Here is a 26167-nt window from a genome sequence, read left to right as displayed (position 1 = left end):
TTCCATAAGTACCAGGATAAAGAGGAGATCTGTTTCATTGTTTAGAATCCCTCAAGGTGGATTCCTGTACTTGGTGAGGGGACCTCCCAGAGAAAGTTCTGTACTTTCAGTTTACCTCCTATGGAATCTAAACATCCACCCACATGTTTGCTGTGCATGGCGACCTGTGAAGGGAAGAAGAGGATCCTGGTGGTTGATGGATCCACATCCAGTATGCCACTTTGGCTTTAAATTCTTGTAGATGGGCAGCTTTGGGGTGGCCCGTCAGGGTCTACCAGCTGCTCCAATTGGGCTAAGGTGAATCAAATACCGGTGTTGGATGTTCTCAACTTGTGTCTGATGTTGGTGTTTGGGTATGGTGCTCATGAAATCTTGGTGTTGCTGCAGTGTCCTTGTTTGGCATTGTAGTGCATCCCTTCATAGGACTCCATGATGGGTGAGGTCAGTTGGCACTGAAATGTAGCATCTTTATTATGAGTACCTCCATTTATGAAAAATTGAAAACAACAACAGATTATTGGAAAACAACCAAGCATGGATGGCTCTGTTGTATAGTGAACATCACAGTCAAATTCTGTACCTTGATTTCTAAGTATCCATTCCTTGTCTGAGAAACCATTATAGCAGATGTCCCTCTTTTTTATTCAGGAAGGATTAGAGGTGTTTGCTGGCTCCTCTAAGTCAGTAAATAAGTTGCTCTCTGGAGACCTTTTGGTGGAAACATCTTCATCACAGCATACCAAACTCCTCTTGAAATCAAAAGCCATTGGGGATATACTCATTGAATTTACTCCCCATGCGACTTTGAATTCTTCCAGAGGAGTTATAGTTGAGAGGGATTTAAAGAACATTCCTGAGTCTGAGATCTTTGCTGAGTGCTCCAGCCAAAGTATTTTTACAGTGTGCTGAGTCTCCACTCACAAAGATAGAATTATGGTGTCTACTGATGTTCTGATCTTGATGTTTACATCACCACGTCCTCCTGATACAGCCAAAGAATGTTATCTGGACTGTGAGGTACAGCCACATATTCCCAACCCTCTCAGGTGATTCCATAGTCAATGGTTCAGTCACTCAAAAACATCATGTTGTGGTTCTTTAACATATGCTCATTGTGGTGGCAAATATTACGATGCTTACAAGTGCAAACTAGAACCATATAGTGGTTCACACCCCTCTTACTCTCTTTCTTGCCCTAAATGGGTGAAGGAGAGAGAAGTACAATGTAAATAACATCTCCTATACAGAGACTTGGAAATTATTGTTCCTAGCTCCATTTCAGATTTATGCTGCTCCACTCGATTCCACTGCCACAATAGGAGCACAGACAGATCTCTACATGCCTCCATCAGAGTTGTTTGCAAGACATGTAATGAGTCTTTTGTCCTCCATGGGTAAAAGAGTTGACAAACCTATGTCTACTTCCATCTCTGTCCCTGCCACTCCTTCCAGTGACTGTCCAGTTGTTCCATTTCCTATAGCTTTGGGTTTTCCTCGGGTCCATCCTCTTCTGCAGCCCCAAGAAGTAAAATGACCATTCATTCATGCTCTCAGTTGCTGGAATCTTTGTTCACAGACAGAGACCTGCTTACTTGACCCAGGGCAGGATCTGTGGAAGTTGATAGACCTTTGTCCTATAAAGAAAAAAACATAGAAACATTTTGTATCAGTCATTGAGCATGAGGTGTATTTAATGGCATCTACAGACTGCTCTCAATCACTTACTCAAGTAGACCACAGCAAATGGTTTAATCTTTCCTCATTCCAAAACCTTTTGCAAGCACTTCTGTTGCCAACAGGGTACTCACCCAGATCCTGAGTTCTGTCTTGAAGAGTTGTGCTTCCCATGGTCCTTGAGACAAAGTTATTCGGGCTTATCTTTGCCTGTAAGCTGACCTTTATTCCACACATCAAACAGCTATGGGTCAAATGTAAAAGGGCACTGAACATCCTCTGTGTCCTGTCTTTCACCTTTTGGGGAGCAGATCAATATTCTGTGCTAAAAATCTATCATGCCCTCATTTGATCAAAAATAGACTTTGGGTCTCTGATCAGTGGCTTTGCCAGGATCTTGCCCTTGAAAATTTGGACCCTATTCACCATTAGGGGCTTCGGCTCTGCACAGGGGCCTTCCACATTTCTCCATTCCAGAAGTTGTACGCTGAGTTTCGTGAACCTCCTCTATACCTTCCCTCTTTGCAACTGTGTTTACTGTATGCTTCAAAACTTTGATCTTACCTTAATTATGACTCTCTTAAGGTAGCCAAATGCCTCGTCATCTAATTAGTTACGAGCATGAAAGGATTAACGAGATTCCCACTGTCCATATCTACTATCTAGCGAAACCACAGCCAAGGGAACGGGCTTGGAGAAATCGTAGCATCCCATCTGGGGTTGTGTTTTCAGTGGACCCGTGTTTTTCAGAACAGATGATCTCCCATTGTTCCTTTTGGCCTTCGTATCCAGGCACAGCTGATTGAATTGGGTCTGTCCTTGGATGACACAGCTGTATCAACTGATCAGTCCATCTTACCATGACTAATTACCATCCTGAAATGTGATCTTTCTTTGAGTCATCTGAGAAAGATGGGTACTCTTGATTCTAAGTACCACCTTCTGTTTGCCAAACATCATTCAAACCATCCTTCTGTTTCCATTTATATGGATGGTTGAAAATCAGATGACTCTGTGGGTCCTGCCATGGTTTGGTGTGATTCAGTTGTTCCTACAGAATTCCCTCCACAATTTCTGTGTTTGCTGTCAAATTGTACACTGTTTCTCTTGCTGTGGATCACATAGAAGCTATGCAGTACACAAACTGTACTATTTATACTGACTCGCTCAGCTCGCTGTTGACCCTGGAATTGCACCCTGTTCTCATCAATATTAAAAACCGACTGGCCCATTTCTCTTTCACATATACCTCAGTTTTTTGGATACCAAGCCATGGCAGTATTCGTGCGAACAAACTTACTGACATTGCAGCTAAGTCTGTTTGCTCTGGTATTGCAACTGCTGTGCTTGTCCTGTACAAGGACTACAGTCCTGTATTCAAAGTTTGGCTCTGCACCAGTTGGCAATTGATTTGCAGTGAGCAACGTGATAACAAGCTTTTTCAGATAAATCCTTCTGTTGTTCTTTGGCCGTCTTGCTTCCATAAGGATCAGAAGGAGGAAGTTGTCTTGGCTAAACTACACACTGATCACGGGTTTTAAAGTCATCACTTTCTTTTATCTGGTACTGTCCACCAATGTGTGGTCTGCATGACACTGAGGTCACAATAGTCAACATTTTACTGTCATGCCATTGTTACAGTCAAGAGCAATGACACCGTTTTAAACATATTTATACCATGGGTTCACCCTTGATGTTGGACAGTGCCACCATCACAATGCATTTATAAATTTTTAAGGGCTATTGGTCTTTTTAATTCTTCTTGAGGTTTTAATTTGAAAATTGGACTATGTTTTGTTTTAGCATGATTTATATGTTAATGATTTTAGTTTTTACTAATTGTTTGGTGCAGATAGTTCACACCAATTAAATGTTAAACAACTAACCAACCAATTCATAGTTTAGAAATTCCCCAAATTCTTATGAGAGATGTTGTATTGTTGCGAACTATGTTAACATTTGAATTTAGATGTTTTGTGTTAATTACTAGAGGTAGTTTTACCATGACATAGAGAAGATGTGTGACACTTTGAAACTTCCAAAGTTTTTTATTTTGCATGGAACACATTACATCTCAAGTTTTCTGAAGACATGGAAGAATAAATTCTGTAATAGTATAAGGAAACTGGAGAGTGTTTCTGAGTGAATGAGTTAGTAGTTTTAAGAACTTATTGTTGAAGTAATAATATAAGGAAACTGGAGAGTGTTTCTGAGTGATGAGTTAGTAGTTTTTAATAACTTATTGTGGAAGTAATAATATAAGGAAACTGGAGAGTGTTTCTGAGTGAATGAGTTAGTAATTTTAAGAACTTATTGTGGAAGTAATAATATAAGGAAACTGGAGAGTGTTTCTGAGTGAATGAGTTAGTAATTTTAAGAACTTATTGTGGAAGTAATAATATAAGGAAACTGGAGAGTGTTTCTGAGTGAATGAGTTAGTAGTTTTAAGAACTTATTGTGGAAGTAATAATATAAGGAAACTGGAGAGTGTTTCTGAGTGAATGAGTTAGTAGTTTTAAGAACTTATTGTGGAAGTAATAATATAAGGAAACTGGAGAGTGTTTCTGAGTGAATGAGTTAGTAGTTTTAATAACTTATTGTGTAAGTAATAATATAAGGAAACTGGAGAGTGTTTCTGAGTGAATGAGTTAGTAGTTTTAAGAACTTATTGTGGAAGTAATAATATAAGGAAACTGGAGAGTGTTTCTGAGTGAATGAGTTAGTAGTTTTAATAACTTATTGTGTAAGTAATAATATAAGGAAACTGGAGAGTGTTTCTGAGTGATGAGTTAGTAGTTTTAAGAACTTATTGTGGAAGTAATAATATAAGGAAACTGGAGAGTGTTTCTGAGTGAATGAGTTAGTAGTTTTAAGAACTTATTGTGGAAGTAATAATATAAGGAAACTGGAGAGTGTTTCTGAGTGAATGAGTTAGTAGTTTTAAGAACTTATTGTGGAAGTAATAATATAAGGAAACTGGAGAGTGTTTCTGAGTGAATGAGTTAGTAGTTTTAATAACTTATTGTGTAAGTAATAATATAAGGAAACTGGAGAGTGTTTCTGAGTGAATGAGTTAGTAGTTTTAAGAACTTATTGTGGAAGTACAGAAGAATGTACAAGAATATGCCAACCACACTACATCTGCTATATCCAGTTCTAATGAAGCCTTTCAGTCAATACTAAACACCCAGTGAGTTCATAAGTTGGTTCAGTGTTGTACATTTTAAGAATTTGTGCAGTAGTGATTAGAGGAAATTTAACAAGTAAGTAATTATTTAATTTTGTGAGTTAGAGTTATTGCTTGGTGAGTAAAATTTGTGAGAGAATAGATAAAATGCTTTGTAGCTCTTGGTGAGTAGAACGTGTGAGAGAATAGATAAAATGCTTCCATTTTTGTTAAATGGACTGAATCTTCCACTATTTTTATGGAATAATCAAATAGAACTGATTTAATGATAAAAACTTCTATAGCAAAATTATGTAGGTTGACATGATATATTTCACTATAGATAGGTTATTACAAAAAGGGATATTTAGAAGGTCTTTTAATGTGCTCTTGCTTGGAATTACATTTGGTCAAATTATACATTTATAGTTTGAGTAAATAATGTCTACAGTATCTCCAGCCTTGTTTCTGGCCCGGCATGGCCAAGTGCGTAAGGCGTGCGAGTCGTAAACCGAGGGTTGCAGGTTCGCGCCCGCGTCGCGCTAAACATGCTCGCCCTCCCAGCCGTGGGGGCGTATAATGTGACTGTCAATCCCACTTTTTGTTGGTAAAAGAGTAGCCCAAGAGTTGGCAGTGGGTGGTGATGACTAGCTGCCTTCCCTCTAGTCTTACACTGCTAAATTAGGGACAGCTAGCACAGATAGCCCTCGAGTAGCTTTGTGCGAAATTCCAAAAGAACAAAACAAAACAAAAGCCTTGTTTCTTTTTTCTTTATGATCCACACAAGTTTTTAAATTTACAATTGTTTTATTTACCTTGTTGGTAACATTTTTTTATGTGCTCAACCGTGGGCAAAACATTACTTGATGTCGTAGCTAACTTTATATGTTGTAATGATAATAAACTTAGGTTGCAGCTAACTCATATGGTTCATGATGATTTACTATGATTGTTGACTATTTGATCACATTAGTTAGAGATGTAAAATGTGAATAAGCTGTAGCTGGAGATTGCCATGGAGATTTGTTTGAGAATATAGCAAGCATCTATAGTTTTTGTGAAACTAAATTCTCTATATATAATGTATACCTAAAACTGAGATGCAATCCCCCACTTGTGAGTATAAGATTTTAGTCCTAGAAAAGCAGACTTTTCAGTTGATATCTTCTCCCTCACTTTATACATAATATGGGGGTTGGCTCCTTGAAGATGTACAAAGCACTGGGTACCTACATGTGAGAGTCAGGTCATCTAATGTTTATTTATTAGTGGCTAGTAACTCCTGTTTCACTATGTATTTAAGTTTGTTTTGTTTTTTTTAAAAGTCAAATGTTCGTAAGAAAGCTAACTTCAAGGGGTAATGATAATTTCATTTACACTAGAATTATGATGTTTTTAGCTTATGTAACATACAGAAGAAACAAATTGACTTTGCAGTGTCTTCGTGACCTTCACAGCGCTTTATTTAATATTCTACAAAAGGAACTAAACAAGGTAGAGATGGAAGTGGGCATATCACTTGACCTGGCCAGTGATCACATAGGAGACTAAATTGTCTCGACTTCATGTAAAGAATAATAAAATTCCCACTTTGTGAATCAAAAGTTTGGTGTTAGAATCTCATATTTCAACATTATATCCTTCCTTTAGTTAGCTTTAGAATGTTATTTGTATGACTATCCTACAATAAAGTAATGTTTTACAAATAGAAATTTTGTTTGTATTTGTTTTTTCAGTAAGAAAAACAGTAATGTATAGATTTTATTCTTAACTTATATAAAGTGAAGAAGGCTTAGTCTGCCATGTGGTTATTAGACAGATCAAGTAGCTAACCATATGAAGCTTTTGGTATTTATTTCCTGATATTTGTGTTTACCTTTATATATTATAGCGCATACATGGGTTAGTAGGTTATAGAGTGTATTCTAAAGCTTTATAAATTTTCCATATAATGATGATAAAATAGGAAGTCAAAGGTCATGAAGACTCTTTTGTTCTATCAAATTATTGTAAAATTATGGTTACTGATAGAGCGAGGTAAGTGCGAGACCTATTGAAGAAAGATAATGAGAAACAAAAATAAGAAATCTTCGTTTTGGCTGTACACAAGTTTTGGCCGTGCAATGTTCTGGATAGCTGAAAAGTGGCATATACACTGAAGGTGGGCTAACTATACCAGGTAACTCTTTGTATCTAGCTTCTGGTAACTTGTAGAAAAGAAATTCCAGATGACTTTTGTATTGCTTTAAGTTGGGTATCCATGCTACCTCTAAGTAGAGAGTGCTAGCACACTGCCCAATAAATATGAAAAGCCACATTAGTTTTGATGTTTCTCAAGGTAGAGGTAGTGAAGCCATTAAATATGTTAAACACCACTTTTATTTCACATGAAGTTTTAAAACTGCACTTACAGTTATTTGCAAAATAACATTTATGTTGATGGCAAGGGTCCAAATGATGTCCTACATATTTAGATGCTGGTGGTATTAATGTGTTAGAAGGTAAGATTTAGGTGAGGTTAGAAGGTAAGATTCTCACAAACTTTAGATAATAAAATGTGACATAATTTGTTTTGATAATATAAACTTGTACACCAATAGTAACCTTTTTCTACTGTACTTTTGTTTTATAACAAAGCTTTAATTTGTTGAACTACTAACTGATTGAACTGTTATCTGTAAGTCCACATTTGTATTAACCTGAGTTTAAAGCACTTTCACAAGTTGTTTGATACAACTTTACATCTAGAAATGTTGGATAACAATAAAACAAGGCTTAGTTTTTTTAGATTTTCAAATATTTTTTATTGTTTATCACATAAACGACAGTTTAATAACATATTATACCTTCTTGTTATTCCAATAGATGGCATGTTCAAGCGTACGGTATGGACCAGGAGTCACAAAAGAAATTGGAATGGTACAAGAACTCTTACTGTAAATGAAACAATTAAAACTATATTAATGGTTTTGTTTGTAGCTTTCCACTTTAAAGTTTACAACTTAATTTAGGGATTTTTAATAATGACAATATAACACTAATTTAAGCATCTGAACAAAGAGAAACTGAAATAAGAAAATGATTTTAAAATCCTGTATGATAATACCATCACTATTACCTGTTTCCTAAGTCTGTGTACATCCTACTGAAAATACACTTAATATAATTTTGTACTCTGTTTGAAAACAGTTATAAAGTAATATCATGATCATTTTCTCTAAGAATGGTTTTATTTTAACAGGATCTAAGTAATTCTGGAGCAAAGAATGTTTGCTTGATTACAGATGAAAACCTGGTGAAGCTTCCTCCTATGAAAGCTGTGCTTGACTCACTCCATAAGTATCGAATTAATTATAAGATGTTTGACAAAGTCCGAATTGAACCAACTGATTACAGGTGCTTGTAGTTTGTTTAAAATGAGCTACAGTATCTTATATTTAGGAGAATGTTTTAGATATTTTTAATTTCACTTGTGAGGTTATTATTTACATTGTTTCAAAGTATAAAAACAATCCATGTATCCTCCTTAGGTATGCAAATATTCACTTGTAAATAGAAGTGGCCATTAACTAAAATATGATCAAATAAGTCAGTAACTAATCAATGATCATAAGGAGAAGTCAGGAACTGAGTGGAGAATATAAGCAGTTGTTGACCATGGAATTATTAGTAGGAGAAGTTACTAACTAAGGGTTGATCAACATAAGTTGTCAGTGATTAAGAAATTACTCATAGGAGAAGTTACTAACTTAGGGTTGATCAACATAAGTAGTCAATGATTAAGAAATTATTCATAGGAGAAGTTACTAACTCATGGTTGATCAACATAAGTAGTCAATGATTAAGAAATTATTCATAGGAGAAGTTACTAACTCATGGTTGATCAACATAAGTTGTCAGTGATTAAGAAATTATTCATGGGAGAAGTTACTAACTAAGGGTTGATCATAAGTAGTCAGTGATTAAGAAATTATTCATAGGAGAAGTTACTAACTAAGGGTTGATCAACATAAGTTGTCAGTGATTAAGAAATTACTCATAGGAGAAGTTACTAACTAAGGGTTGATCAACATAAGTAGTCAATGGTTAAGAAATTATTCATAGGAGAAGTTACTAACTAAGGGTTGATCAACATAAGTAGTCAATGATTAAGAAATTATTCATAGGAGAAGTTACTAACTCATGGTTGATCAACATAAGTTGTCAGTGATTAAGAAATTATTCATAGAAGTTACTAACTAAAGGTTTATCAACATAAGTAGTTGTTAATTATGGAATGTTAGCATGAGCAGTCCGTGATTTTTGAACGTTTATCTGCCAGATATAAACGCATGTTTACCCTTTAATGAATTATTTTACTTTACGATCTTACCACTTTTATAGTATGACTTTATAAAGAATCTTAGAGAAAATCAACTTCACTTTACTTGTATATCCATCATCTTGTAGCTTCTACCTTTCATGTTTATCATGTGCCTTGCTGTGATAACTGTATCATCTGTGAAGTGGACCCTAAACAAAAGGGGAGATTTCGTGTACCGTTTGCGCTGAAGTCATGAGACTTCATTCTGAGAAACCTCAAACATTATTTACTTTTTATGTGTATCATGTGTAGCACTTTCTAACACACATTTCAGTAGTTTAAGAAATAAACTTTTCTAAAGTACACTGTCTTATTATGAACAAATTACACTGTCTTGTTCTAAATAAAATACACCATGTCTTATTATGAACAAATTACACTGTCTTGTTCTAAATAAAATACACCATGTCTTATTATGAACAAATTACACTGTCTTGTTCTAAATAAAATACACCATGTCTTATTATGAACAAATTACACTGTCTTGTTCTAAATAAAATACACCATGTCTTATTATGAACAAATTACACTGTGTCTTGTTCTAAATAAAGTACACCATGTCTTATTATGAACAAATTACACTGTGTCTTGTTCTAAATAAAGTACACCATGTCTTATTATGAACAAATTACACTGTCTTGTTCTAAATAAAATACACCATGTCTTATTATGAACAAATTACACTGTCTTGTTTTAAATAAAATACACCATGTCTTATTATGAACAAATTACACTGTCTTGTTCTAAATAAAATACACCATATCTTATTATGAACAAATTACACTGTGTCTTGTTCTAAATAAAATACACCATATCTTATTATGAACAAATTACACTGTGTCTTGTTCTAAATAAAATACACCATATCTTATTATGAACAAATTACACTGTGTCTTGTTCTAAATAAAATACACCATATCTTATTATGAACAAATTACACTGTGTCTTGTTCTAAATAAAATACACCATATCTTATTATGAACAAATTACACTGTGTCTTGTTCTAAATAAAATACACCATGTCTTATTATGAACAAATTACACTGTGTCTTGTTCTGAATAAAATACACCATGTCTTATTATGAACAAATTACACTGTCTTGTTTTAAATAAAATACACTGTCTTATTATGAACAAATTATACTGTCTTGTTCTAAATAAAATACACCATGTCTTATTATGAACAAATTACACTGTGTCTTGTTCTAAATAAAATACACCATGTCTTATTATGAACAAATTACACTGTCTTGTTCTAAATAAAATACACCATGTCTTATTATGAACAAATTACACTGTGTCTTGTTCTAAATAAAAAACAGTGTCTGTTAACCACAGACTTGATGAATATATAAATTGTAAAATAAAAACTTTGTTGTTCACTTGAATTTTCATGTTACTAATAAACTATTTCTGAATTACATTTATATGTTTGAAGATAAAGTTAATTTATCTGTTCTTAATTCTAAATATCCATAACAATAATGAATGAATTCATGTGGTTAATGATTTACTTTATAGTTGGTTTAATGTTGTGGTAAACCTCACTTCAGTAGAGCACCACTCGAGACTGACCTGGTGTTTGTTTTTTTCACAACACTGTGAAAACCATAACAATAAAAACTAAACATTCCATAACCTGGAGATATCATTGCCTCATTGTTGAATAGATTAACTCTTTCAGAAGCAGAGTGGGTGAGACTATATTAGTTTTCATACATGTATTATCACAAACACCAGAGAATATGACACTGGAAGATGTTCAAATAAATATCAAAGACTAACCTTTCATAATATGAACATGGGTTAAAGTGAACATTTTGATCCATGATTTGTAGTTAGAAATATTGTTTAATTTGTCTAAATGTAAATTAAGTTTATTAGTACCTATTTAAATTAGTTACCACTTGTTTCTTCAAGGGAGATACTTTAATAAGTAACTCTAAAAAATTAAATGACTGTAGTTACAGTTATGTTTATGAACAAAAGTAAATTGTCGTTGGTGTTAAACTTTCTAATGTGGTCCGAGCTTTTGTAACTTAACCTGTAATTTGATTAAACACCTTTCTGTCTGTCACATCCTAACATGTAAGTTTTACTCTGATTTTTTATAGTTTTAGAGAAGCCATTGAATTTGCAAGAAGCAATAATTTTGATACTTTCGTGGCAGTTGGTGGCGGCTCTGTTATTGATACGTGTAAAGTTGCCAATTTATACTGCTCTGATCGTGAAGCAGAATTTCTTGATTATGTGACTCCACCAATTGGTAAAGGAAAACCTGTCACATGTCTCCTCAAACCATTAATAGCAGGTGTGGGTTTTTACTGTTACTTTGATGCTGCAGTATATTTCATCATTTTTATATTCAGTGGGCATTTTCTTCTGGTTTCTATTTAGAAACTACTTGTATTTTAGAGTTTCAGTTGGACTGTGACTGTCATCCATATTTAATGTTTTTAAAAAATGCATTTTTGTTTAGATATTTCATAAATTATTGAATATGAAAGATTTGTTAAAACAGTAATTTATGTAATTTTTTATTGTTAATGCCCTAATTCTCAGCCCAGAAGTGGCTTGTGTCTGGGATTGAATTTGCATCTGTTTTCCTGTCCGGTAGTTGGACTGAATTTTAGCCTATATGTTAATACTGTGTCACAGAATGACGTGCATATTTAACATCAAAAGAAAATGTAGTCATTTCAAAGGTTTAATTCTAAACATTATTTATGGATTAAGAATGAAGTAGTCTTTGTGACTGTCTCACACAATAATCAGCCATTTATGAACTGAAGTTAACAGTTAGAGGCACATGTTATGAACTGTACTGATACAAAACATCAGTAACCTTTGAGTGAGTTACAGAACCAGACAAAAAAGCTGTTTTATGTGGTTGAATCACATAACCATTCAAAGTTCTTGCATTCTATAAATGAGTTACAGAACCAGTGAAGGTATTAGTGTCCTTTAAGAGAGTTACAGAATCAGTCAAGGTATTAGTGTTCTTTAGGAGAGTTACAGAACCTGTCAAGGTATTAGTGTTCTTTAGGAGAGTTACAGAACCTGTCAAGGCATTAGTGTTCTTTAGGAGAGTTACAGAACCTGTCAAGGCATTAGTGTTCTTTAGGAGAGTTACAGAACCTGTCAAGGCATTAGTGTTCTTTAGAGAGTTACAGAACCTGTCAAGGCATTAGTGTTCTTTAGGAGAGTTACAGAACCTGTCAAGGCATTAGTGTTCTTTAGGAGAGTTACAGAACCAGCCAAGGTATTAGTGATCTTTAGGAGAGTTACAGAATCAATCAAGGTATTAGTGATCTTTAAGAGAGTTACAGAATCAGTCAAGGTATTAGTGTTCTTTAGGAGAGTTACAGAACCTGTCAAGGTATTAGTGTTCTTTAGGAGAGTTACAGAACCTGTCAAGGCATTAGTGTTCTTTAGGAGAGTTACAGAACCTGTCAAGGCATTAGTGTTCTTTGGGAGAGTTACAGAACCTGTCAAGGCATTAGTGTTCTTTAGGAGAGTTACAGAACCTGTCAAGGCATTAGTGTTCTTTAGGAGAGTTACAGAACCTGTCAAGGCATTAGTGTTCTTTAGGAGAGTTACAGAACCTGTCAAGGCATTAGTGTTCTTTAGGAGAGTTACAGAACCAGCCAAGGTATTAGTGATCTTTAGGAGAGTTACAGAATCAATCAAGGTATTAGTGATCTTTAAGAGAGTTACAGAATCAGTCAAGGTATTAGTGTTCTTTAGGAGAGTTACAGAACCTGTCAAGGCATTAGTGTTCTTTAGGAGAGTTACAGAACCTGTCAAGGCATTAGTGTTCTTTAGGAGAGTTACAGAACCTGTCAAGGCATTAGTGTTCTTTAGGAGAGTTACAGAACCTGTCAAGGCATTAGTGTTCTTTAGGAGAGTTACAGAACCTGTCAAGGTTCTAGTGTTCTTTAGGAGAGTTACAGAACCTGTCAAGGTTCTAGTGTTCTTTAAGAGAGTTACAGAATCAGTCAAGGTACTAGTGTTCTTTAGGAGAGTTACAGAACCAGTCAAGGTACTAGTGTTCTTTAGGAGAGTTACAGAACCAGTCAAGGTACTAGTGTTCTTTAGGAGAGTTACAGAACCAGTCAAGGTACTAGTGTTCTTTAGGAGAGTTACAGAACCAGTCAAGGTACTAGTGTTCTTTAGGAGAGTTACAGAACCAGTCAAGGTACTAGTGTTCTTTAGGAGAGTTACAGAACCAGTCAAGGTACTAGTGTTCTTTAGGAGAGTTACAGAATCAGTCAAGGTACTAGTGTTCTTTAGGAGAGTTACAGAATCAGTCAAGGTACTAGTGTTCTTTAGGAGAGTTACAGAACCTGTTAAAAGTAAAGGAATATGCTTTGGAAAAATAACAAAATTATTATCTTGTTTAAAGAAGTATGGTCTTTTTTTTTTTAGTGCCAACGACGGCAGGAACTGGAAGTGAAACTACAGGAGTGGCCGTATTCGACTATATACCTCTGAAGGCAAAATTAGGTGTGTAAACTTATTTTCATGAAATGAGAAAAGCCATAAAACAAATGTAAGAATTATTAGGTTACTGTTCATTCTTTGTTTAAAAAACAACAACAACTAAGATTGCTGTTAAAACGTTTTTATTCTGAAAATAACCACCCATGTGCTTTTGTTTGTGTGTCAGTAAACATACTTGTTTGTTACCAAGGTATAAAAGCACAGGCATAAACTTCATGGTTATTCTTACTGTGTCAAGTGATCAGCTGGGTAACATTATTTACGACACTGTGTGTAACATTGTGTCTAACATTAGCCTTGTCTATGATATTGTAAGACAAAGTACCGTGTGTTATATGCTTGAATTGGGGTGAAATAATGAAAGGGGATTTATACCCCATTAGTAAACGAAATATCAGTTTCTTTCCTGTTTTCAAAATCATATAAATCTGAGAAGTGAGTCCATTGAATGTCTATAGTTACAGTCATATTGATTCTCCTTATACCAAACACTATCTCTCAGTCATTGGTCAGTTTGTCATTATGTTTGGTTTATCTACTCACTGTTAAACCATGCTTTGGATCTATGTACTGATTATATTCAGTAAGGTAATGAACTGCACAGTATAGTGATACATCTTAGATTATCTTTATATTGTAGGCTTTTTGTTACTGTACCATGTTGGTAATATTAATGTGTGGTACTGTACTTTGTTAGTAATATTAATGTGTAGTACTGTATCATGCTGGTAATATTAATGTGTTGTACTGTACCATGTTGGTGATATTAATGTGTAGTACTGTACTCTGTTGGTAATATTAATGTGTAGTACTGTACTGTGCTGGTAATATTAATGTGTAGTACTGTACCATGTTGGTGATATTAATGTGTAGTACTGTACTATGTTGGTAATATTAATGTGTAGTACTGTACTCTGTTGGTAATATTAATGTGTAGTACTGTACTGTGCTGGTAATATTAATGTGTAGTACTGTACTCTGTTGGTAATATTAATGTGTAGTACTGTACTCTGTTGGTAATATTAATGTGTAGTACTGTACTTTGTTGGTAATATTAATGTGTAGTACTGTACTCTGTTGGTAATATTAATGTGTAGTACTGTACTCTGTTGGTAATATTAATGTGTAGTACTGCACCTGTTGGTAATATTAATGTAGTACTGTACCATGTTGGTGATATTAATGTGTAGCACCGTACCTGTTGGTAATATTAATGTATAGTACTGTACCTGTTGGTAATATTAATGTATAGTACTGTACCTGTTGGTAATATTAATGTGTAGCACTGCACCTGTTGGTAATATTAATGTGTAGTACCTGTACCATGTTGGTGATATTAATGTATAGCAATTGCACCTGTTGGTAATATTAATGTGTGGTACTGTACCTGTTGGTAATATTAATGTATAGCACTGTACCTGTTGGTAATATTAATGTGTAGTACTGTACCTGTTGGTAATATTAATGTAGTACTGTACCTGTTGGTAATATTAATGTGTAGTACTGTACTCTGTTGGTAATATTAATGTATAGTACTGTACTCTGTTGGTAATATTAATGTGTAGTACTGTACTATGTTGGTAATATTAATGTGTAGTACTGTACTCTGTTGGTAATATTAATGTGTAGTACTGTACTCTGTTGGTAATATTAATGTGTAGTACTGTACTCTGTTGGTAATATTAATGTGTAGTACTGTACCTGTTGGTAATATTAATGTGTAGTACTGTACCTGTTGGTAATATTAATGTGTAGTACTGTACTCTGTTGGTAATATTAATGTGTAGTACTGTACTCTGTTGGTAATATTAATGTGTAGTACTGTACTCTGTTGGTAATATTAATGTGTAGTACTGTACTCTGTTGGTAATATTAATGTGTAGTACTGTACTCTGTTGGTAATATTAATGTGTAGTACTGTACTCTGTTGGTAATATTAATGTGTAGTACTGTACTCTGTTGGTAATATTAATGTGTAGTACTGTACTCTGTTGGTAATATTAATGTGTACCATGTTGGTGATATTAATGTGTACCATGTTGGTGATATTAATGTGTAGTACTGTACCATGTTGGTAATATTAATGTGTAGCTCGACTGTTTTGGAGCATATTTAGAAGATTCTTGTTTCCTGTTTCTACATCAGGTATTATTGTGTAGCTCGACTGTTTTTGGAGCATATTTAGAAGATTCTTGTTTCCTGTTTCTACATTAGGTATTATTGTGTAGCTCAACTTTTTTGGAGCATATATAGAAGATTCTTGTTTCCTGTTTCTACATTGATGTCATAATTAACATTTTCTTATTGGCAGTCATGTTTTATCTTTACTACTTTCTTCTTTCTTATGCAATTCTCACTGCCACTTTTTCCATTTCTATATTAAAGTTGGAGGTTTTAGAAAGGTTTTTGTCTTCTATGATTAACTTGTACGTTTCTTTGTCATGCTGTGTATGTTGGCATGTTTTTTAGGTTCCTAATTGTGTGAATGCTTAATTTACATAATGTTTGACATTTTATTTTGTTTTTGATGAAGGTCAGTCTTCTTCTGTAACATAATTAACCTTTAGATTGTACAGAGCTATATTTGTCTGCTACTTTACAAACCATAATTCTGATATTGCCTGCTGCATAACTATCTCTAATCCTACAGTTTCTGCTACTTTGCTAGCCATAATCCTGTAGTTTCCTGCTACTTTGCTAGCCCTAATTCTGAGGACACTTTTGTTTGACTGATTTATTTTTTCTCTCAAGTGCATCATCTTATCTTCAGTGTTGAATCTGTTTACATTACACCTATGAGTGCTTATGTCATGTTAGATGCTTCAATACTTCAATATTTTAGTGCAGAACCACAGTAAATGTTGGATATCTTGGAAACTATTTTTGACACATTTGGGCAGAAAAAAAAACCTTGTTGTAAGAACATTTTATTATGGTATAAATGTTGAGCTTCTAGAGAACATGAAGAATAATATTAATCTAATGAACCATGAGGTTTATATTCTGTCCTGCTGGTTACACAGGTGAAACCAGATAAGGTGACATCTTAAAAAAAACATTAAGTATCAAAATTCAAACAGTGCTATTTTTTTCATATGAAAAATTCTGCTCTTCAAATCCACAAGAATTTTATACAGAATGTACAACTCCACAGAAAGTAATAATTTCAAAGAAATACGTAACAAAACCCTGCCTTATTTTAATACCTTCAAATGTCACTTTAAGTCAAACAACGTCCTGACCACCAGTGTCCTGAAGGGAATTAAAACTTCTAGGGTAGCATGAACATCGTTGACCAAGACAGTGGAGACAGTAGTTGTAATGACGTGTCAGAATTAGTCTCAATATCAGAGACACTTCCTTCTGTTAACTGTGGTTTGTTTACGAACTGGTACACAAGATATTGTATTCTGATGTTGTGGATGTTTCTGAAGACTAGTGCTACACTTCTACAGTATCTTCTTAAGCTGTTGAGTGGAGATGAAAGTTCTTTCAGTTTTCTGGTTTCCATCTTATTAATCTTTCTTTACTTCATTATTTATTCTCTTGATTGTTTTTAACCAGAATTATATCTACTGTAATTTCTTAATTCTATGGTCTGACTGATATTGTTTCCGTTTCTGTGTGTCTTTGATGTTCCTTTGACACTTTCACCTGTCAGGCTGTGTTGTGTCAATTTCCTTGTTGCTTTGATGTTCCTTTGACACTTTCACCTGTCATGCTGTGTTGTGTAAATTTCCTTGTTGCTTTGATGTTCTTCTGAAATTTTCACCTGTCAGGCTGTGTTTTATCCATTTCCATGTGGTTTTGGTGTTTCTTTGACACTTTCACCTGTCAGGCTGTGTTTTATCAATTTCCAAGCGGCTTTGATGTTCCTTTGACACTTTCACCTGTCAGGCTGTGTTGTGTCAATTTCCAAGTGGCTTTGATGTTCCTTTGACACTTTCACCTGTCATGCTGTGTTGTGTAAATTTCCAAGTGGCTTTGATATTCCTTTGACACTTTCACCTGTCAGGCTGTGTTTTATCAATTTCCAAGCGGCTTTGATGTTCCTTTGACACTTTCACCTGTCAGGCTGTGTTGTGTCAATTTCCTTGTTGCTTTGATGTTCCTTTGACACCTTCATCTGTCATGCTGTGTTGTGTAAATTTTCAAGTGGCTTTGATGTTCCTTTGACACTTTCACCTGTCAGGCTGTGTTGTGTCAATTTCCATGTGACTTTGATGTTCTCCTTTGACACTTTCACCTGTCAGGCTGTGTTGTGTCAATTTCCTTGTTGCTTTGATGTTCCTCTGACATTTTCACCTGTCAAGCTGTGTTTTATCCATTTCCAAGTGTCTTTGATGTTCCTCTGACATTTTCACCTGTCAAGCTGTGTTTTATCCATTTCCAAGTGTCTTTGATGTTCCTTTGACACTTTCACCTGTCAGGCTGTGTTGTGTCAATTTCCTTGTTGCTTTGATGTTCTTCTGACATTTTCACCTGTCAGGCTGTGTTTTATCAATTTCCAAGCAGCTTTGATGTTCCTTTGACACTTTCACCTGTCAGGCTGTGTTGTGTCAATTTCCTTGTTGCTTTGATGTTCCTTTGACACTTTCACCTGTCATGCTGTGTTGTGTAAATTTCCAAGTGGCTTTGATGTTCCTTTGACACTTTCACCTGTCAGGCTGTGTTGTGTCAATTCCCTTGTTGCTTTGATGTTCCTTTGACACTTTCACCTGTCATGCTGTGTTGTGTAAATTTCCAAGTGGCTTTGATGTTCCTTTGACACTTTCACCTGTCAGGCTGTGTTTTATCAATTTCCAAGCGGCTTTGATGTTCCTTTGACACTTTCACCTGTCAGGCTGTGTTGTGTCAATTTCCTTGTTGCTTTGATGTTCTTCTGACATTTTCACCTGTCAGGCTGTGTTTTATCAATTTCCAAGCGGCTTTGATGTTCCTTTGACACTTTCACCTGTCAGGCTGTGTTGTGTCAATTTCCTTGTTGCTTTGATGTTCCTTTGACACTTTCATCTGTCATGCTGTGTTGTGTAAATTTCCAAGTGGCTTTGATGTTCCTTTGACACTTTCACCTGTCATGCTGTGTTGTGTAAATTTCCAAGTGGCTTTGATGTTCCTTTGACACTTTCACCTGTCAGGCTGTGTTTTATCAATTTCCAAGTGGCTTTGATGTTCCTTTGACACTTTCACCTGTCAGGCTGTGTTGTGTCAATTTCCATGTGACTTTGATGTTCTCCTTGACACTTTCACCTGTCAGGCTGTGTTGTGTCAATTTCCATGTGACTTTGATGTTCTCCTTTGACACTTTCACCTGTCAGGCTGTGTTGTGTCAATTTCCATGTGACTTTGATGTTCTCCTTTGACACTTTCACCTGTCAGGCTGTGTTGTGTCAATTTCCTTGTTGCTTTGATGTTCTTCTGACACTTTCACCTGTCAGGCTGTGTTTTATCCATTTCCATGTGACTTTGATGTTCCTTTGACACTTTCACCTGTCAGGCTGTGTTTTATCAATTTCCAAGTGGCTTTGATGTTCCTTTGACACTTTCACCTGTCAGGCTGTGTTGTGTCAATTTCCATGTGACTTTGATGTTCTCCTTTGACACTTTCACCTGTCAGGCTGTGTTGTGTCAATTTCCATGTGACTTTGATGTTCTCCTTTGACACTTTCACCTGTCAGGCTGTGTTGTGTCAATTTCCTTGTTGCTTTGATGTTCTTCTGACACTTTCACCTGTCAGGCTGTGTTTTATCCATTTCCATGTGACTTTGATGTTCTTCTGACACTTTCACCTGTCAGGCTGTGTTTTATCCATTTCCATGTGACTTTGATGTTCCTTTGACACTTTCACCTGTTAGGCTGTGTTGTGTCAATTTCCTTGTTGCTTTGATGTTCTTCTGACACTTTCACCTGTCAGGCTGTGTTTTATCCATTTCTGTGTGGTTTTGATGTTGCTCTGACACTTTCACCTGTCAGGCTGTGTTTTATCTGTTGCTGGAACCTTCTAAGCTTGACAGGATGGCACTATAATTGTTGGTGCTTGTTGCTAAGTGATGCATTTAAATGTATTGTGATTCATTACTGAACGTAACATTTAGTCTTTATTTATAGTTTACTGACATTGGTGGTTTTGGCAACAGAGCCAAAATATTACAAAAATAAAACATCTATCTTTTTCTGTGGGAAAGCTTTGTTGATTTTCCTTATCAATAATAAATATAATAATATTATAATAATAAATATCCAATGTTATTAAATATGTTTAAGCCTTATTTAAAGTTGGCTCTTAACCATTATTGTGTTTTTTCTTTTCTAAAGCACCTAAAAGATTTTTGTTGACTTCTTAAAAAATAGACATTTTGAATATATTTATTAGAGAAGTTTTGATTGAAATTCACATCATCAAAAGTTTATATTTTTCTCAATAAATAAACAAATTCACAAACCTTACTGGTACAAACTGAAGAGAAGACAAAGTTTCTTACGTAGGTTATCAGTTTTATAATGTTGATAATATCTTATTTGAACTGTTTATTACATAAAATATATCTGACTCTTGTCGTTAGGTATAGCAAACAGAGCTCTGAGGCCTACCCTGGGAATTATTGACCCTTTACATGCACTGCACATGCCAGAACGTGTAGCAGCTTTCAGTGGGTTTGATGTGTTGTGGTAAGAAACTAAATTAATTAATTGGCAGGAAAATAATTACTAAATCCTAAGGTAGGCATAGCAACAGAAAAAATTTGTATATAAATATTAATTTATAGTTTAAGGTTTGGTTTGTTTTGAATTTTGTGCAAAGCTACATGAAAGCTATTTGCACGAGCCATCCATAATTGAGCAGTGTAAGAGTAGACGGAAGGCAACTAGTTATCACCATCCACCGCCAACTCTTGGACCACTCTTTTACCAATGAATAGTGGGATTGACTGTCACATTACAACTCACCCACAGCTGAAAGGGCGAGCACGTTTGGTGTGATACAGATTCGAGCTTGGAACCCTCAGATTATGATTCAAGCTCCCTAACCACTTGGCCATGCCAGGCCCTTAGTTTAAGGATAAATTGTTTGATGGTAAGTATTTAAAGCAGTATTTGACAGTATTTTTACAAAGTGTCATTGTAACTAGTTTTATTTCGTACACGTAAACATGCTGCTAACAATTTATGTTGCACTCTGAATGTGCTAATATGGGCTAGTTGTTAAGACTTCCATGGTTTGGGGCCACTTGTGAGAGCCATGTTACAGTTGTTTTATAGACAACATAATAGTGTGATTTCAGTTGTGATAATTGTATCATGGAAGACTAAAAATCACTTATTATAGACACTGCTTCAAATTAATTTGATTAATTATTTTGTCTGTCATGTTTTAGTCCTGCCATCAACTGATTTATTTGTGTTATAGTTGTGTCTTAATGTGAATAATTAAACTTGACTCTCATGTTATAATCACACTTTTATCAATATATGTTGTTATAGCCATACCACAATCTGAATAATTAAACTTGACTCTCATGTTATAATCACACTTTTATCAATATATGTTGTTATAGCCATACCACAATCTGAATAATTAAACCTAACTCTCATGTTATAATCACACTTTTATCAATATATGTTGTTATAGCCATACCACAATCTGAATAATTAAACCTAACTCTCATGTTATAATCACACTTTTATCAATATATGTTGTTATAGCCATACCACAATCTGAATAATTAAACCTAACTCTCATGTTATAATCACACTTTTATCAATATATGTTGTTATAGCCATACCACAATCTGAATAATTAAACTTGACTCTTGTGTTATAATCACACTTTTATCAATATATGTTGTTATAGCCATACCACAATCTGAATAATTAAACTTGACTCTTGTGTTATAATCACACTTTTATCAATATATGTTGTTATAGCCATATCACAATATGAATAATTAAACCTAACTCTCATGTTATAATCACACTTTTATCAATATATGTTGTTATAGCCATACCACAATCTGAATAATTAAACCTAACTCTCATGTTATAATCACACTTTTATCAATATATGTTGTTATAGCCATACCACAATCTGAATAATTAAACCTGTCATGTTATAATCACACTTTTATCAATATATGTTGTTATAGCCATACCACAATGTGAATAATTAAACCTAACTCTCATGTTATAATCACACTTTTATCAATATATGTTGTTAGAGCCATACCACAATCTGAATAATTAAACTTGACTCTTGTGTTATAATGATTCCTTTGTTTGATTAGTTATTTATAGTGTCATGTTACAATTATGCCTTTGTCTTATTACGTTTGATGTGTTATAGTCATGAACTAATCTAACTAATTATTCTGACTCTTCTATAATAGTCATGCCTTAGAGTCCTACACCGCTATCCCATACAACCAGCGATCTCCTTGTCCAGTAAATCCCATCGAACGGCCAGCATATCAAGGCAGCAATCCTATTAGTGACACGTGGGCTCTTAATGCCCTGAAAATAATCCAGCGATATTTCAAAAGGTGAGAGATTTTGAAACCCTTACTTGTTGACTGCATATTTCAAGCTGTTATTCAAACTGTGATACCTGTTTGACTAACATGTTTCACTCTTTGTAGAGCAGTATACAATAAAGATGATTTGGAGGCTCGGTCATCCATGCACTTGGCAAGTACTTTTGCTGGGATCGGATTTGGTAATGCTGGGGTGCACCTGTGGTAAGTGAAGACCTTTAGTGCAAAGATGTTTCTGTAGATGTATTGTAAAATTTGTTTGTTTAAGTTAGTTCATTTGAGAAGCTACTCTTGTGAACTGTAAAAACAAAGCATTACGAGATTATAGGTCATAATATAAGTTTTTTATGAAGTATGCTATAAAAATCTTGCTATCAAAGAGAAACACAATCTTCCTTATTAACACTAGATTTAGGGCTGCTATTTTTATCAGTTATTTTCATTACAATGCATCTTTAAAATGTTGCAAACATAAGATGGAAAATGTCCATCATCCTCTAGTCTAGTTCGTACAATAAAAGGAACCAGATCTAGAATAGATCCAATGCAAGGAGTGGGTGTATGTTAAGGATCAGACTATGCTTAGCAAAATACTTGAAGACGTCATATGAAGGGTAGAACTTAATAAATATAGAGAATGTTTACCAGCTTGTTCATGTACTACAATGTTAAATAGAACTTAATAAATATAGAGAATGTTTACCAGCTTGTTCATGTATTACAACGTGAAACAGAACTTAATAAATATAGAGAATGTTTACCAGCTTGTTCATGTATTACAACGTGAAACAGAACTTAATAAATATAGAGAATGTTTACCAGCTTGTTCATGTACTACAACGTTAAATAGAACTTAATAAATATAGAGAATGTTTACCAGCTTGTTCATGTACTACAACGTTAAATAGAACTTAATAAATATAGAGAATGTTTACCAGCTTGTTCATGTACTACAACGTTAAATAGAACTTAATAAATATAGAGAATGTTTACCAGCTTGTTCATGTATTACAACGTGAAACAGAACTTAATAAATATAGAGAATGTTTACCAGCTTGTTCATGTATTACAACGTGAAACAGAACTTAATAAATATAGAGAATGTTTGCCAACTTGTTCATGTACTACAACGTTAAATAGAACTTAATAAATATAGAGAATGTTTACCAGCTTGTTCATGTATTACAACGTGAAACAGAACTTAATAAATATAGAGAATGTTTACCAGCTTGTTCATGTATTACAACGTGAAACAGAACTTAATAAATATAGAGAATGTTTACCAGCTTGTTCATGTATTACAACGTGAAACAGAACTTAATAAATATAGAGAATGTTTACCAGCTTGTTCATGTACTACAACGTTAAATAGAACTTAATAAATATAGAGAATGTTTACCAGCTTGTTCATGTACTACAACGTTAAATAGAACTTAATAAATATAGAGAATGTTTACCAGCTTGTTCATGTACTACAACGTTAAATAGAACTTAATAAATATAGAGAATGTTTACCAGCTTGTTCATGTACTACAACGTTAAATAGAACTTAATAAATATAGAGAATGTTTACCAGCTTGTTCATGTACTACAACGTTAAATAGAACTTAATAAATATAGAGAATGTTTACCAGCTTGTTCATGTACTACAACGTTAAATAGAACTTAATAAATATAGAGAATGTTTACCAGCTTGTTCATGTACTACAACGTTAAATAGAACTTAATAAATATAGAGAATGTTTACCAGCTTGTTCATGTATTACAACGTGAAACAGAACTTAATAAATATAGAGAATGTTTACCAGCTTGTTCATGTATTACAACGTGAAACAGAACTTAATAAATATAGAGAATGTTTGCCAACTTGTTCATGTACTACAACATTAAATAGAACTTAATAAATATAGAGAATGTTTACCAGCTTGTTCATGTATTACAACGTGAAACAGAACTTAATAAATATAGAGAATGTTTACCAGCTTGTTCATGTACTACAACGTTAAATAGAACTTAATAAATATAGAGAATGTTTACCAGCTTGTTCATGTACTACAACGTTAAATAGAACTTAATAAATATAGAGAATGTTTACCAGCTTGTTCATGTATTACAACGTGAAACAGAACTTAATAAATATAGAGAATGTTTACCAGCTTGTTCATGTATTACAACATGAAACAACTTAATTAATATAGAGAATGTTTGCCAACTTGTTCATGTACTACAACGTGAAACAAAACTTAATAAATATAGAGAATGTTTACCAGCTTGTTCATGTACTACAACGTTAAATAGAACTTAATAAATATAGAGAATGTTTACCAGCTTGTTCATGTATTACAACGTGAAACAGAACTTAATAAATATAGAGAATGTTTACCAGCTTGTTCATGTATTACAACGTGAAACAGAACTTAATAAATATAGAGAATGTTTACCAGCTTGTTCATGTACTACAACATGAAACAACTTAATTAATATAGAGAATGTTTACCAGCTTGTCCATGTACTACAACGTTAAATAGAACTTAATAAATATAGAGAATGTTTACCAGCTTGTTCATGTACTACAACGTTAAATAGAACTTAATAAATATACAGAATGTTTACCAACTTGTTCATGTATTACAATGTAAAACAGAACTTAGTAAATATAGAGAATGTTTACCAGCTTGTTCATGTATTACAACGTGAAACAGTACTTAATAAATATAGAGAATATTTACCAGCTTGTTCATGTATTACAATGTAAAACAGAACTTAGTAAATATAGAGAATGTTTACCAGCTTGTTCATGTATTACAACGTGAAACAGTATTTAATAAATATAGAGAATGTTTACCAACTTGTTCATGTATTACAATGTAAAACAGAACTTAGTAAATATAGAGAATGTTTACCAGCTTGTTCATGTATTACAATGTAAAACAGAACTTAGTAAATATAGAGAATGTTTACCAGCTTGTTCATGTATTACAATGTAAAACAGAACTTAGTAAATATAGAGAATGTTTACCAGCTTGTTCATGTATTACAACGTGAAACAGTACTTAATAAATATAGAGAATGTTTGCCAACTTGTTCATGTTCTACAACATGAAACAGAACTTAATAGAGAATGTTTACTAGCTTGTTCATGTATTACAACGTGAAACAGAACTTAATAAATATAGAGAATGTTTACCAGCTTGTTCATGTATTACAACGTGAAACAGAACTTAATAAATATAGAGAATGTTTACCAGCTTGTTCATGTACTACAATGTAAAACATAACTTAATAAATATAGAGAATGTTTACCAACTTGTTCATGTATTACAGTATGAAGTAGAATGTAACAAAGATAAAGATTGTTTATTAACTCTGTCTTGTAATGTTTTGTTTTCAACAGTTTAATAAGTTAACATTATTTACTCTATTTCAGCCATGGGATGTCCTATCCTATTTCTGGACTAGTAAAGAAACACAAGGTTAAAGGTTATAATACAGATCATCCTATTATAGTAAGATAATAAACTTGTTATATATAAGAGTTATCAACTTATATTTTTTACTGGTATTGAAATTAATCTAAGCATATGATCTTTCGTCAGGTGTCTCAAAAGTTTGAACTGGTAGTAATGAGATGCTTTTATTATTTCATGTTACCGTAAAACTTCTGCAAAGATATTCTGTAAATTTCTAATACGTAATCTCTTTTTTTGTTAATTAGGTTTTTTTACAATAAAAAACTTGTTTCTAATTGTAATATAAGTCTTTAAAGTCTTATTGTTCACCACTGTAAGAATTGTAATCACTTCATTGAATTGTTCAGGGATAAACAATGTTTAAATTTCAAGTTTCTACGTGCTAGGTATGAAATGTAACAAAACAGAAGAAACGTATCGATTTGTGAGATTATCTAGTTCTTTTTAAGTGCTGCTCACTTAT

At 33.8% G+C, this 26167-nt stretch overlaps 1 protein-coding gene across 3 annotated transcripts in view; it reads left to right on the top strand.

The window, feature by feature from the left end:
- Positions 1 to 26167, top strand: part of LOC143246736 (hydroxyacid-oxoacid transhydrogenase, mitochondrial-like) — a 100791-nt gene that overhangs the window by 10391 nt on the left and 64233 nt on the right. For all 3 annotated transcript variants that reach the window (XM_076493827.1, XM_076493826.1, XM_076493828.1), the window contains exons 4-11: positions 7706 to 7759; positions 8082 to 8236; positions 11318 to 11514; positions 13632 to 13709; positions 20270 to 20375; positions 22091 to 22243; positions 22340 to 22438; positions 25662 to 25740. In XM_076493827.1, the coding sequence (XP_076349942.1) occupies positions 7706 to 7759; positions 8082 to 8236; positions 11318 to 11514; positions 13632 to 13709; positions 20270 to 20375; positions 22091 to 22243; positions 22340 to 22438; positions 25662 to 25740 (921 nt within the window). The remainder of the gene's footprint in view (positions 1 to 7705; positions 7760 to 8081; positions 8237 to 11317; positions 11515 to 13631; positions 13710 to 20269; positions 20376 to 22090; positions 22244 to 22339; positions 22439 to 25661; positions 25741 to 26167) is intronic.

The sequence above is a fragment of the Tachypleus tridentatus genome, chromosome 3 (assembly GCF_004210375.1).
Source record: "Tachypleus tridentatus isolate NWPU-2018 chromosome 3, ASM421037v1, whole genome shotgun sequence".
In the NCBI taxonomy this organism is placed as follows: Eukaryota; Metazoa; Arthropoda; class Merostomata; order Xiphosura; family Limulidae; genus Tachypleus; species Tachypleus tridentatus.
The sequence above is the reverse complement of the archived record's forward strand: the minus strand, read 5'-3'. Positions and strand labels throughout refer to the sequence as shown.